The 13,466-nt window shown below is 35.1% G+C and overlaps 1 protein-coding gene across 1 annotated transcript in view; it reads right to left on the bottom strand.

Moving 5' to 3' along the window:
- The window catches only part of ZNF804B (zinc finger protein 804B), a 64,510-nt gene extending 52,420 nt beyond the window's left edge, over positions 1 to 12,090 (bottom strand). Inside the window, exon 1 of the mRNA XM_071735188.1 lies at positions 11,906 to 12,090. Within this exon, the coding sequence (XP_071591289.1) occupies positions 11,906 to 11,914 (9 nt within the window). The 5' untranslated portion in view covers positions 11,915 to 12,090. The remainder of the gene's footprint in view (positions 1 to 11,905) is intronic.
- Between the last annotated feature and the right edge of the window lie 1,376 nt (positions 12,091 to 13,466).

Raw genomic sequence — 13,466 nt, 5'->3', positions numbered from 1 at the left:
CATCATGGCAGGCGAATGTTGGCAGGGCACCAAGGACGGCTCCTTGTGCAGCTCTCCTGGACTACACAGTCTCTACAAAATGCTAAGAAGGGAGAATCTGAACACACTATGGAGTACAGTGTCATTATCTTGAAAGACACACAGTCTTGAATGTGACCTTTATATGTAACTGTTGCATCAGCATCCACTGTTCATTGATGTTGGCTCTACAGACAGCTGCAAACCATAGGGACAGAAATCCTTAGGGTAGAGAACATGGCATGGATATTGTCCCATCCTTATCTCAAAACCTGATTTTTTGCTTTACTGTTTAGACGGGCTGGAGAATGTCTATTGATGCATCTGTGTTGGCAGGTGGAAACACCTTAATATTATCACTTCAATTGCTTGCGATTTCACAGTTGCATGAAGAGACACCAAATTACACCAGGTCTTCAATAGGTGCATTTTGTTCTTCTCTCTGATCAACAACAAGCCCATAAATATCATCTGCTTCTTTCCAGAATCTCAAATACAGCAAAACTTGGTAAAGTTATCTACTCTGTTCACAGCAGGGCTAAGCATGCTTTTGATAGTCTTCATTGCCTTTCTGAAGTTTCTTATTTCACCTTTGTTCCTTGCTCAGCTGCAAAACATAGCCGCACTACCCAACACAATGTTAACTTAATTTGCTTTCTAATTTAAAATGAGGACAAATACTACCTAAAATAAATTCCAGTACTTTCTTTATTTGAACTACTGTTGATAATGCCAGTGAAAGGTAAGTCACATATTAGTCTTAAAGAACTTGACATTTCAGTTTTATTAATCAAACTCTTGTCAGTGAAATCACATTTCATCATACGTTGCAGGTTTCAGCAGCACAGAGCACTTTTGAGAGAATGGCAATCCACAAAACTGACATTGTTATTTTAGCCACTGCTGTTCTTTATTTACACTTGTTCTCAGTTTTAACATTCGGTGAAGAAATTTAGCAAACAAACAAATTTCACTCTCTCTTAACATTTTAAAGATGTTTAATCTTACACCTCTCACCATTTCTCTTCTGCCTCCAGTAATAAAGGCTAAAGACTTTAGAGGAAAATACAAGGGAGAAAGAAAATGGAAATATTCTTTTTGTTATGATTTTACTAGAAATTGAAGACCTATCTCAGCAGCACTAAAGACACTGATAATGGAGAAGGTAACTCCTTAATATTCCATTCCATATTACTCTACTGCTTATTTCCAGATCTATGATCAGAAGCTCACTCCTCAAGAGCAATGCTTCATGCTACAGTTTTCTCAAAGGTCTATATGGGATTCCCTTTTTTTGGATGTGCATAGCAGCGTGTGTCAAAATTGCCCAAGCACACAGGAGAGGCATGCTTTAAAAATTCATCCCCAAGCTTTTAATGTCTCGGATCCCCTTATCTAACAGCTTTGAATTACCCTGTGTCACTAGTGCTGCAGAAAGGTTTTGAGGATGTATCTGATTTAACGGTACAAAATCTGGCAGTGATGGAGCAACTTCAAATTCAAGGTCATTAAGTGGATTTCTGACTGTTAGGCTTTCTGAAAAAAAATACAATCCTGAAGGCCAGGACGGATATTTGGTAAGTTTAAGAGCAGCCTTAGTATTTTCACTCCTGTTTTGCAAGGAAGCTGCTGGAGTGGGCCCAATTAATTATTCTTCAATTATGTCATTATTCCTTCAAAACATGTTTTAGAGCACAATAACTGGTGATTGTACAAGTGATGAGCAATCTGAATTGCTTCAAAGATTTTGGTTTTTAAAAAACCCAATTCTGTTATAGATGAGCAATTACCAAAAAAAAAAAAAAAAAAAAAAAAATTGAAGATTTACTCTTTCTGTAAGTGAAGACAAGAATTAATTGTAATCATAATTACATGGCAAGAAACACATTTGCTTGCATGTTGACTAATATAGTCTCTGCTCAGTTGAATAAAGGTCATGGAATATCTGTTAGTACTGCCACAGCTCATCATGTTACCTATTTTATCTCAGGAGAGTTCATTCTTTCTGTCTTTAAATCCAAAATCTGACCTCAGGAATGTGTATCTCTTTATTGCTTGCATTTTAAAATATCTTCACACCTACTTTCAAGATCTTGCATATGCTGGGGGCCAGTTACCTATGAACACCCAGAACATCATGATGTTACTTTCTTTCACTTTGCTTCAGAAGTCTCTGCTTTCTATAGAGTGCAACGAGAAGGTGTTTTGGCTACTGATGCTGTATTATCTCACTGTTCCCTTCCTCCCACCCTATATCCATCTGCTGTCATTTATTTTTCAATTTAAACTATAACAACACCAGGGCAGATACCTTCTGGCTGTTTGCATGTCACTTGCCACAAAAGGCTCCAGCTCCAAGCCCAGTAGGCCCAGATGGTTCTGTAATACAAACAATAAATATGATCTCATCATTCCTCAGGGCACCATCCCTTAACCCCACCTGCAGGGCACACTGCTCTTCCTCAGCACTGATCAGACTTTTCTGTCAAGGGAAATGCTCTGAGTTGACAAGGACTCTATAACATTTTAATGCTCTTTCCTGAATCTACATTTTGCATCATGAGGGACAGACAAGGGGGGCTATCTGCAGATTTATATATACATACCCAGATATGTATGCACATATTTTTGAAGTCTCAGGTATTATGGTACCTTAATACTCCAGCCCAGATGTTCAGCTTCTGCACCATAACAGACATACTCTATTATAGTATAATATGAATCCCTCCAAAGTCATACCTATTATGTGACTATCTGAATGGAAACTGCCAAGTCATGAAATCCTCCATGGTACATCTCTACATCTGTGGTGAAAATTCATTAAACATATTGCTTTTCTACCACTGAACTGAGATTAAACTTGCATGGATTGATTTTCTCACCCTGATTCCTCCATCTAACAATTTGATATGGTCTGAGACAGGACTACTTGTTTAAGACTATGGAGAAATAATTCTCACCTGAAAAATGCATTTTTTAAAATAGGAGTCTTACAATGGAATTAAAAGTTCTTAATGCTGTGGACCTGAGTTGAAAAACTTAGTTACCTGATTTTAGATGTCTGAAGTTAAATGAGACTGGGCATTTCTAGGATTACTGTTTATTTTGTTTTGTCTCTTCACTAAATGTGTAGTATTCTGTGCCAGTATTTCATATTGTAATGGTGGCCTGTGGGGAGACTGTGGCTTTTTTTTTACCACTTCATGTCTAGACTTTATCGGTGGCTTCCAAATCTGAGTTCTCAGTCAGTTTATTTTAATTTTTAATCCTGAAAGAGCCTTTTAATTATATTTTATCCCTAGAGCTCAGTAAACTTTCATATAATACTGCTACTCATATGCCAGTTCCACAATCTAAAAAGTATTTAATTTTTATCCTCCATGAGGAATTATATAACCTTCTTGCTATATCAAAACAACAGTAAAGATTTTTTCCCCCTAAGTTTTCTACTGATCTTTCTGCACAGTTATAGTGTAAAACATAGGTCACCTCAGTATCTATACCCTCACTTTGATGTCTGTAAATGTTATACATCAGGACTGTAAAAATGCTCATAATGGATAATAATTTAATACTAATAACAATAGCAATAACAGTAATCACAAATTTAAACACATCATTTGGAAACTTAATGGTCTTCATAGGTAGAGACTGAGACAAAGCACACTGGATGTTCTCATTTATTCTGGTAAATTGCCAGCATCTTCATAGATGAGTTCATAGTTGCAAGGAGGAACAAACCATTCAGTATGGTATGGCTTTGGAGCTGGATAACAAGCAGGGGGCATGTGCACCATCCTGCATGAGAGAATTTATCAGAAAATTTATCAGAAAAAATGAGTCAGTTTTTAGAAGGCAGGTCTATGAGCCTTGTTTCTTCAACTAAATTGTAAACAAACATTAATAAATACTATTAAATTTCAGTAACATAGCAAAAAAGTGAGAGTCTGATCTCACTGATTTGAATTTGTCTCAAAATGACAATTTTAAAGTGAATAGCCCTGGCTAGGGTGGAGGAGCTCTCCTGGCCATAGCTGAGCAGGGGGTGACACCTGGAAAGAGGTAAGAATTAAGAACTAATGGCTGGGTGGAGACTACTCCCCTTTTTCAGGGGCCTTCAATGCAGGGATGTCCCTCCAGGCACGATTACCCTGGCCAGGGTGGAGGAAGCCACCTTGATTGTACTGATGCTGATGGACCTGGCTAAGGGGGCTGGAATGGAGCAGGGAGTGGTGCCTGGAAAGAGATCAGAGCTGTGTGCTGGAAACCACCCTCTCCAGGTGAGCCTCTTTGCAATGGCTCTGATGCTAATGACCCTGGCTTCTGGGGCAGCTGACTGAGAGCTGCCCCTTTGGAACAAAAGGAACTCAGGGGTATATATGGCTGTCAATGCTGTGGCTGTTTTGTCATCTCTTGACCCACCACCATCTCACATCGGACCCTTTCCAGGATCAGCCCCATCTTGAAGAAACTCCCTGGACTGCTGCACCCCAGGTGGTGACTCCCTCTCTCATTCTTTCTTCCCACTTTCTTACCCTTTTCTCTCCCATTTCTCTTGCATCTCTCTCTCTTGCTCTTATATCTTATTTTCCTCTCTCCCTCTTTTGCCTGGCTCTATAATTTTGCTTGTGTCAATTGTCAAATAAAGTCTGCTTGCACCCGACCCTTCTATGGTTGGACTTTGTTTCACGGATCCAAAACAAAACAAAAAAAAAATTTAATACCTTGGACTGTAACAGAAGATATTCCTTAAAACAGTCTGCAAGTTAAAAGATTATTAACAATTGGAGAGATATATAGCTTATTGTTTGCTTTCCTTTAAGTTTTTCATAACTGACTGTTTGATCATCGCTTATCATGCTGGAGCAAATGAAAGATGATTCAGGTGGCAAACTCATTTGCAATCTCTAAAATTCCAAGAATGTTTATTTCCACTGATAATGAGCTGAAATGAGCTTGTCATCAGGGTATTTGCACCAATTAAATGTAAATGCCCATTTTCCATTGAAAATTCTAATCAATATTTGCATATTTCAGAACAAGGTGCATGAAAGCTCAGAAATTAACAAGCAGGTTGGCCAAAAATATAGCTCAAATATGTTAGAAAGTAATACATCCCCTAGCACAACTAAGAGCTTCTCTGAAACCAACTAAAACTCACTGTAACTATTCTAACTATTCTTAATAGCTCACTGTACCCAATAGTTTTAGAAAAAATTCAAACCACATTGATTCCATGATGCTGTATTAAATTAATATTTAATCTATGTCAGTAGCAGTAGATATTTTTTCTCCGCAGGAATTCTCAACAGGGAAAATGCCTACACCAATTCTTTTATTTATTATCACGTGTAGTCTACCTATTACCATAGCCTGAAGTTTCAGTTTTGTGGTCTGGGGTTTAATAGTGTTTTGTGTTTTGACATTATTTTATTAAGGTTTTGAAACATCTAACAAATCATGGTTACCAAGCTGGGAATACTCTAACTTCCTGTTTCATTATATAATCTATGCTTTATGCAGCTGCCAAATCAAGTTAGATTTCATAAATATAAATAGCCATTTTTTGCCAGTTTGTGGTGACAGGTTTTAATGAAATCATAAACTCATTGCTCATCTTGCTGGAAGTTGCCTTATCAGAAAAAATGTAGCCTTATAAGGAAAATGTATTTTGAATTTTTTTTTTTCCAAATGAGGGCAGGAATAATGAAAAATTAGAAACTGTTTTGCCCAAATAATTACATTTATTGTACTGTTGTTTCCAAAAAGCATGATTACTAATAAAATCAGCAGTAAATTGAATACCAATGTTGGCATCCCTCTGCATTCAAACCTTCTATATTAGCATAATTCTAATTCTAATTAGTAATCATTTCTACTGCAATAGGACCCAAGAGTCTTAATCAAAATCTGGCATAAACACAGATGAACAGAGTATTCTTATACAGAAAAGCCGAGGTTAGTTTTGTGAAGAATTAATAATGACTACAGAAACTTGTTCCCAATCAGGAGATTTCAAGAAGTACAATGACTTTTTATGTCTTTCCCCAGTCACAAATTTGTGTCCAAATGCATTCAGCTACAGCTCAAGGCAGCCATCATTGTGCCATATTTGTTTAGCATAGGTTAACTTGGGCATGTTTAAGATTAATATTATAACATCAAATGTCAAACTCAAAATTAAAAAAACCTTTAAGAATTTGTATTCTGTGGCAGATGAAAAAAAAACCAGATCCTGTGATTATGCAGGCAATTAACATTTTAAGGATAACTAAGTGAAGAGAAATTTGGTCCATGCAATAAAAGCATTTCAGTGAAATTCGCTATAAAAGAGATGAGAAGATAATTCTTAATATCTTCACTGAATTATTCTAAAAGAAAAATAATAGATTTAATTGACTTTTTCCAGTGCTAATTGTGTAATTCCATTTTTGAAAGACATAATGAAAATGTTAAAACATTACCCAAGAAGTTAAGAAGACCCCTTGGAAAAGAAAGCTTCCTACTAATTTTCTGCAGCCCTTCTAGTAACTAGGGAAGACACAAACATATTATTGCACCTTCACAGGCACAGCAATGCTTGAGACAGAGATTAGACTAGAGACCTCCTGAGGTCTATCCTGAATTATCTTGTGATCTTATGATTTGCTGATGTCAGCCTTCATGTGAACAAATTAGAAACAATATGAAATTTATCAAATATAAAATTCCTCAACACTCACATAAGTATTTGGATCCTTCATATCAAGTACAGATTTGCTTAGCTGCCATCTCAGGGCAAATTAGGATTTCTTTCTTTGTCTAACACAGCTGTGGAGTAAGCAGATGTATAATGCAGACCTAATTATTATCTAGCGTTTTTATACATTCAGTGAGACATTATTCTAAACTCAAAAGACAATAAAACTTCAGAGAAAATTGTTTGCAAGAGAGGAGCAAATGGCTAAGTAAAAGAAAGTTTGTATCACTTAGAGGCATAGCCTGTATATAATATAGATCTTTGTCTTCTTTATTGCCTATACAAAATTAAGTTTGTTCGGCTGCCTTAGCTATTTATTTGCATATTCTGACATTTTAGATTCTTTTAACTGCTGGTTTTATGTAATAATTTGTTTGTAGGTATTTTAAACTACATTGCTATACTAATTATTCTGTTAGTTTTAAAATATGAATTTTAGCTTTTCCGTTTAAATTAATCTAAAAGCTAAGCAAGAAGTCATTGTAGTAGGTGTTGTTTTAAGTGTTTGCTTGCTAATAGAAGTCTGTAAGAGCATTTAGTAGAGTTGTCAATTTCTTACACAGTGCATCTGTCTCAGCCATTAACCATAGGAGACTGGTAGAGCAGACTGCTAAAAAGGAACATATTGACTGCTTAGCTCTGCTGTCAAAGGAATACAATGCACGGTATTATAATGAATGCAGATTACAGTGGTTGTAGCTGAACAAGAAATTTTGAAATGTTCTATTTATTTTAAAAGCTTTAACAAAAGCAGTTGAATGAGCCAGAGCACAGACATTTTCCTAGAAATTGTTTTCTGTGTTCCCATATTCAATAGATTTTATTATAGAAAGTTCTGACAAGTGGGGTGGTGATGACTTCTGTACAGAATGGCAACTATGGTTTTTTCAGAAAAAGCCACAAAAAATGTATTCAGTTTATCTCAAATGCCAATAAAATTCAGTGCTCTGTCAATAACTCCTTCATCAGCCCACATTTCAGCAAGATTATTTTGACAACGGCTTTAAAAAACATACTTATTTAATGTAAAACTGAACATCATGTTTATGTAATGGAATGAAAGTATAAACGTTAATGTAAATCTAATTATAACAGGCCCAGCTTCACAGGAAACTGGAAAAGAGACTGTTCTAAATCCATGTAACATTCTAATTAATTAAAATATAATATGAAACAAGTCTTAATATATCTTGACTGCTTGACACAGTTCAGAACTGACAAATAGTTCTACATGAGTTCCCATGCCCATGCAGTAAAGAAAAAAATTAATTTTTAAATTAATTTGGTAAAACTATGAAGACAGACTAGATATTTTTCCCTTTTGTATGTTTTCCATATCCACAAAAAATATAGCTAGTAAATGTTTGCTTGACATGACATGCTTTCCTAAAAATCTTGATAAAAATGTAATTAACCAAACTGCTATATTAAAGTTATATTAAAGTTATTGCTTTCTCTAGCCAGAGATGTAGCAAGGGAAGGAAGATGGACTTATATACCAAACACCCTATACCACCTATACTGACATACTACCTTCACTCCTTCAGCTCTCTGGAATATCTCTCATCACCCAACATAAACATGGTGGTTTAAAAAAAGACACATGTTTTTGTAGATTACAGTTTAGGGTTTAGATTAATGATTGGTAAAAGAACAGATGGCACTTTCTCATCTCACTCCCATTAGCTTCATATGCATCATATTTGCTTTGCACAAACACATGTTGATTATATTTTTCTTTGTATCATTTTACGCATACATATATACACAAAATTCATACTAAAAATGTGATTTTTGATACTTTTAGGATATATAAGTTTCACAAAATTTTTTGAAGCCTCAGATCAGCAGATCACTTTTTATCTTGTTTTATTTTTTAAAAAAATCTTTTTCTGTACTCCCATTTTATACTCTCATGTTTATTGATTAATTTCTATGTACGCATTCTTCTGCTTTCTCCCCATTCTTTTTCATTGGCAATATCTGGCCTTTATATTGCCAGTGATCTGCACTGGACTTTTAGAAAGAGGACCTTTGCTTTAAAGCAATGCAGCTGTCTATTCAGCAAGTCCTTCCACATATCCACTTCAACTCAAAATTTTCTGTGCTCTTTTTTATGTTGTTAGAATATTCTCTTCATTTTCTTTGGGGTTTTGAGCATAGTCATATAATTATCACCATCACTATCATTACCTAGGCCACCACTAAGTTCCATTAAAGAGATTAATTAATTTTTACTTTATAGAATACTATATTAACATTAACTTTAAAATTGTAACAGTGAAGTTTACTCATTTTCTATCTTGTGACAACAGAAATTAAAACCAGTGTTTATTGCTAGCTTCCCCTAAAGAGTAAAAACTAAATCTACTGGTTATAATAAAATTTGGGCCAAGGACCAACTGTACAAGTATGTAAAGAATATTGTGTATGTTGTACCTCTTTTTAGTTGAATATTATTTGTTGAATATATTATTTAGAAAATGTTGCCAGTTTTCAATGACTAATTTATTCAATTTCACTGCAATCCTAGACCACTTTTAATTATAACTCCTAGTTCAATGCCAAAGCAGAGAGAGATGAAAATTTAAGCCCAACTGTTCCGAGGATATCTAGAGACTTATGGCATTAGATATCTCCAGTCTAAGTTGAAGATAAAATCCTGCTGTTTTCAATTTGCACATATGCTCTCTTATTACTTCTAAGTACTTTTTTCCCTTCCCTCCCTGCTTCCTGTCATCCTTTGCCTCCATTTCTCTACCAAGTATCTTCTAAATCTCCATTCTGGTTTTTTTGTGTCTTTTGTATTTCACCACTCATCTGCCTCTGTCAATGAGACCTCATTGCTAAAGAATAAGGGTAGTTCAGCAGACCCTTATAATGAATAAACCCTACATAAAACACTTCTAAATTTTTTTTCTCTGCTGATTTTGCTCACTGGAGTAAATATACATTAAAACATTACTAGAGGCAATTTGAGTTCCTTGTAGGTTTCTGGTAAATGTTTACAGTTCCATGACCATTGTGTTTTACTGGTTCTCACATGAAACCATCATCTGCTCTTCGCTATCCTTTAATTCAGGCTAGAAAAATATTATAACAAACTTGCTGAATTTGTTTGGCAATATTCACAAATGGAAATTCATAGAAGAGAGAAAAAAAAAGTGAATCAATACAGATCTATGCACCAATCTCTAAGCAAGCTATAAAGACAATTATGCTGAAGTAAGTACAGAAAACAGGAGAGGCTGCTTCCATCCAAGTCAAGCAGTAATCTATAAAATTGCTGATGTACTAGAACTGGAAAACAGTAGGCACAAAATCAGAAATCATTAAATTTTACAAGAGCATGGGAATGCTTGTGAGGCAGTAAAATCTCTCCATACCTCAAGGTGCCATTACATGGACTTCTGTGCAATATGCTAATACTGATGTGAGTCACTTTGTTGTAGCTACCCAACAAAAAGAAGTTGAGAAGAGCGTGGGCACTACGTATAATGTTCAGAAAATACTGGTGTTTGAAAGGTTTTTAGAAACTGCACAGGTTGCTACTATCAAAACTTCTCTGCACATCTTGTACTTCAACACAATGATTTGCATAGGACAACTTCTAACATGAGATTTGTCTGTACTGTAAAGATTTCATACTGGATAGCCCCTATGCAATAATAGTTTAGGAGGACTCAGATGGAGTTCCTTCCCAGCTGGGGTTCCTGGGCAATATAGGAATGATAATAATAATAACAACGGTAATTATATAAGAGCTAGAGAGTTCAAGAATGATGTCTGGTGGGTCCAGGAGAAACACAGAGCTTATTTTTCTGGAGCCTCTTACTAGACTATTTAAATACAGTTACAACTGGAATTTCAACAGAATTCCACTCTTCTGCAGGAGCAGCAGCATGATTCATTTTTTACATCTGAAATTTAACATAGTGGAACTGGTAAGAAAAAGGTCACAGTCAGGTATCTGTCACATGTCTTAGGTCTAGTAATGTCATATGTTAAAGTTTATCTCAAATACAAGTTTAAAATAAAATAAAGATTTGATTCCCCTCTCTGTGATTAAACAATTGATTGCAAGAACAGTGAATCTAAGCAAGCATACATGTCTATATGAATATATACATATCGACAGACACGGGATTTTTCTTCCACACTGCTTAATATTATAATAGATTTAAGTAACACAAGCCATATAGTAGTTCTCTTCAAGAAAATCGTGCTTAACACTACCAATACAAACAACCCAAATGCAACAGATGTTTTTTTCTTTATAGAAGACAGATTAAAAATATCCTCTGCATTTTTATATACAGTCCTGAAAATCTTACCTACTGCTATATTAGCAGCGCATCGTTGCTGCTTCATCAATTTTAGACAACAAAAGTAAATACTAATGTTCTTTGAAAACTGCACCCCATTTTAGCAAACCTCTAGAGAAAAGAGAGAACTGAAATTGTTACAATGAAAATATTTTTAAAATAAAAACTGTATTTTTTTCGGTAGTTATTTTCCACATTCTTTCCTCATTTCATAGCTCATAGGGAATTTTAACTCATTATTATCAACATATAGGTCATGCTTTAAGCATTCTGAAAACATATAATAGAATCTTTCCTATGATAAATCTGACACCTATTCTGCAGCAGACTCTTATATAGTTCAGTTTGAACAGCTTGGCTCAGAGTCACAGCTGGACTTGTATCACGGGTACAATAGTCAATACCGTATTAATGGGTTCTCTGTAATAATTTTTGTATAGTATATTGCTTCTCTCAACTTAAAATACAATTATCTCCACCCAAGCATTATTCTATGTGCAACCAGCATAAGTTTTAAAAGACTAGCATTAAAACAGCAATCATTACTTTTCTAACACATGTTCCACAATTATTTAATAAGCTTTTTTCCATTAAATTGTATTATCTTTAAAATTATTAGCAATTTATCAGACTCCACTATAGCATGTGGGAAAAATACCTTAAACAATGTTTTTTCTGGAGAAAAGTAAATGAAGCATAAAGGCCTAAAAATCACACATTCTTCAGCTGTACAGCTGTAGTTGAGAACACAAGATAGTAACAAATCCACTAAAACAGCTTCATTATGAGACATTGGGTAAGTTTTTGATTAGTGTTTAAGTACCTGTATCATCTGTTAGGAAAACTGCAGTGCAGGAACGTAGATTTTAAATAGAAAGTCAAAATCACCACTGGAGAAAAGGACAGAAAGACAGAAAAATTTAACAGATATCTTGCAGATACCTCGCCAACTGGCTGCTGAGTTTTCTAGGTAGGTTACATAAGGGAAGATTAAGACAGAGGCTTTGCTCAGAGTACCTACCCCACAAGAGAAAGCAAAACACAGCACTCCATTTACAATAATGTACTATGTAAAACCAGAAAAGCTGATTGGCAAAGCAATCATCTTAAAAATGTCCCTGAAGACTATAAATAGAACACTATTATATTTTATACTGGAGCTCCGTGGTATGACGACAACCCATTAACTCAATCAGAATAATGACAGGAGGACCATCAGCATGGTAAAGCCTTTCTAATGAAATTCAGACAAAGATTAAAAAGAATTAAAAGTGACAAGTAAAATCCACTAAAGGACAGCCTTTAGCTACTGTAATCAAAGGATTATTACTTACCTTGTCAATTAACAGCTGTGCATCTATTTTTTTGCACAAAACAAAAGACTGCTAAGTGTAAAAAAATCATTATTAATAAGATACATTTATTTTTATTTTACTTGGCTCTTGCATGTATATTTCAAGATATCCAATGGAATCGGTTACACAATTTTAGAAGCCATAACAGCCACAATTAACCATAGTGTTCTGTGCTCTTATTGCCCTTAAAAGTGAGTCTTACTGGAGAAAGAAGGTAATTACAAATTGAATCAATTGCAAAGGCACGGGTCAATGCCTTTCACATGTTTCTAATATTAGAAACCCACACATGCAGAAATGCTCTATGTGTTTTTCACTCATTGACACTCTTTGACACATACTCTTCCACAATATTTCACTTAACAGGAGATTTCACCAATGTAAGATACTGGGAATTGCAAAGGCAAACCAATTTCCAGCTCATCAACCTTAAAACTAATTGACAGTAGAAAATATATATGAAAAAGAAATGAAACTCCTTAAGCACAACAGGCAAACTTGTGCCTTTGTTTGGAAAAGGATCCCCAATGGGTAACAAGTCAGCACAGATTACTCTGCACAGACATAAAAAATTTTATTACAAAGTCTTTTACAGTTAATAGAAGACAATAACAGTAATGCTACCAACTGAGAGTGGAAGAGGTCATAGTAAAAATGCTTTCCTTGTTAGTTGTTTGTAAATGTGACCATCATCCTTATTGTTTCCATTATCTTCAGTAAATTGTCCCTGTTTTGTGCTGCTTCCAAGCAGCTCTAAGTGTTTTCACCATGGGGAAAAACTGTGTTATAACACTGTCCTTACACATCCATTTCTGAGACAAGTTACACCTACAGGTGAAGTTTCAGTTTTCAGTCATTCATCCGGGTCTGTTAAGCACCTCAACAACAAGTAGATGAACAGCTGAGCTGCTTAAACTTCTGTTAATGCTGTATTTCTGAAACACAAGAAGTAGTTTGTACTGTTCTGTTTAGACTAAGAGATAAAATTCAGGCACTGTAACATGTCAAGTGCATCCATTTCAATCTACC

This window comes from Heliangelus exortis, chromosome 2 (assembly GCF_036169615.1).
Source record: "Heliangelus exortis chromosome 2, bHelExo1.hap1, whole genome shotgun sequence".
NCBI classification, from domain to species: Eukaryota; Metazoa; Chordata; class Aves; order Apodiformes; family Trochilidae; genus Heliangelus; species Heliangelus exortis.
This window is presented reverse-complemented; position numbering and strand designations above follow the sequence as displayed.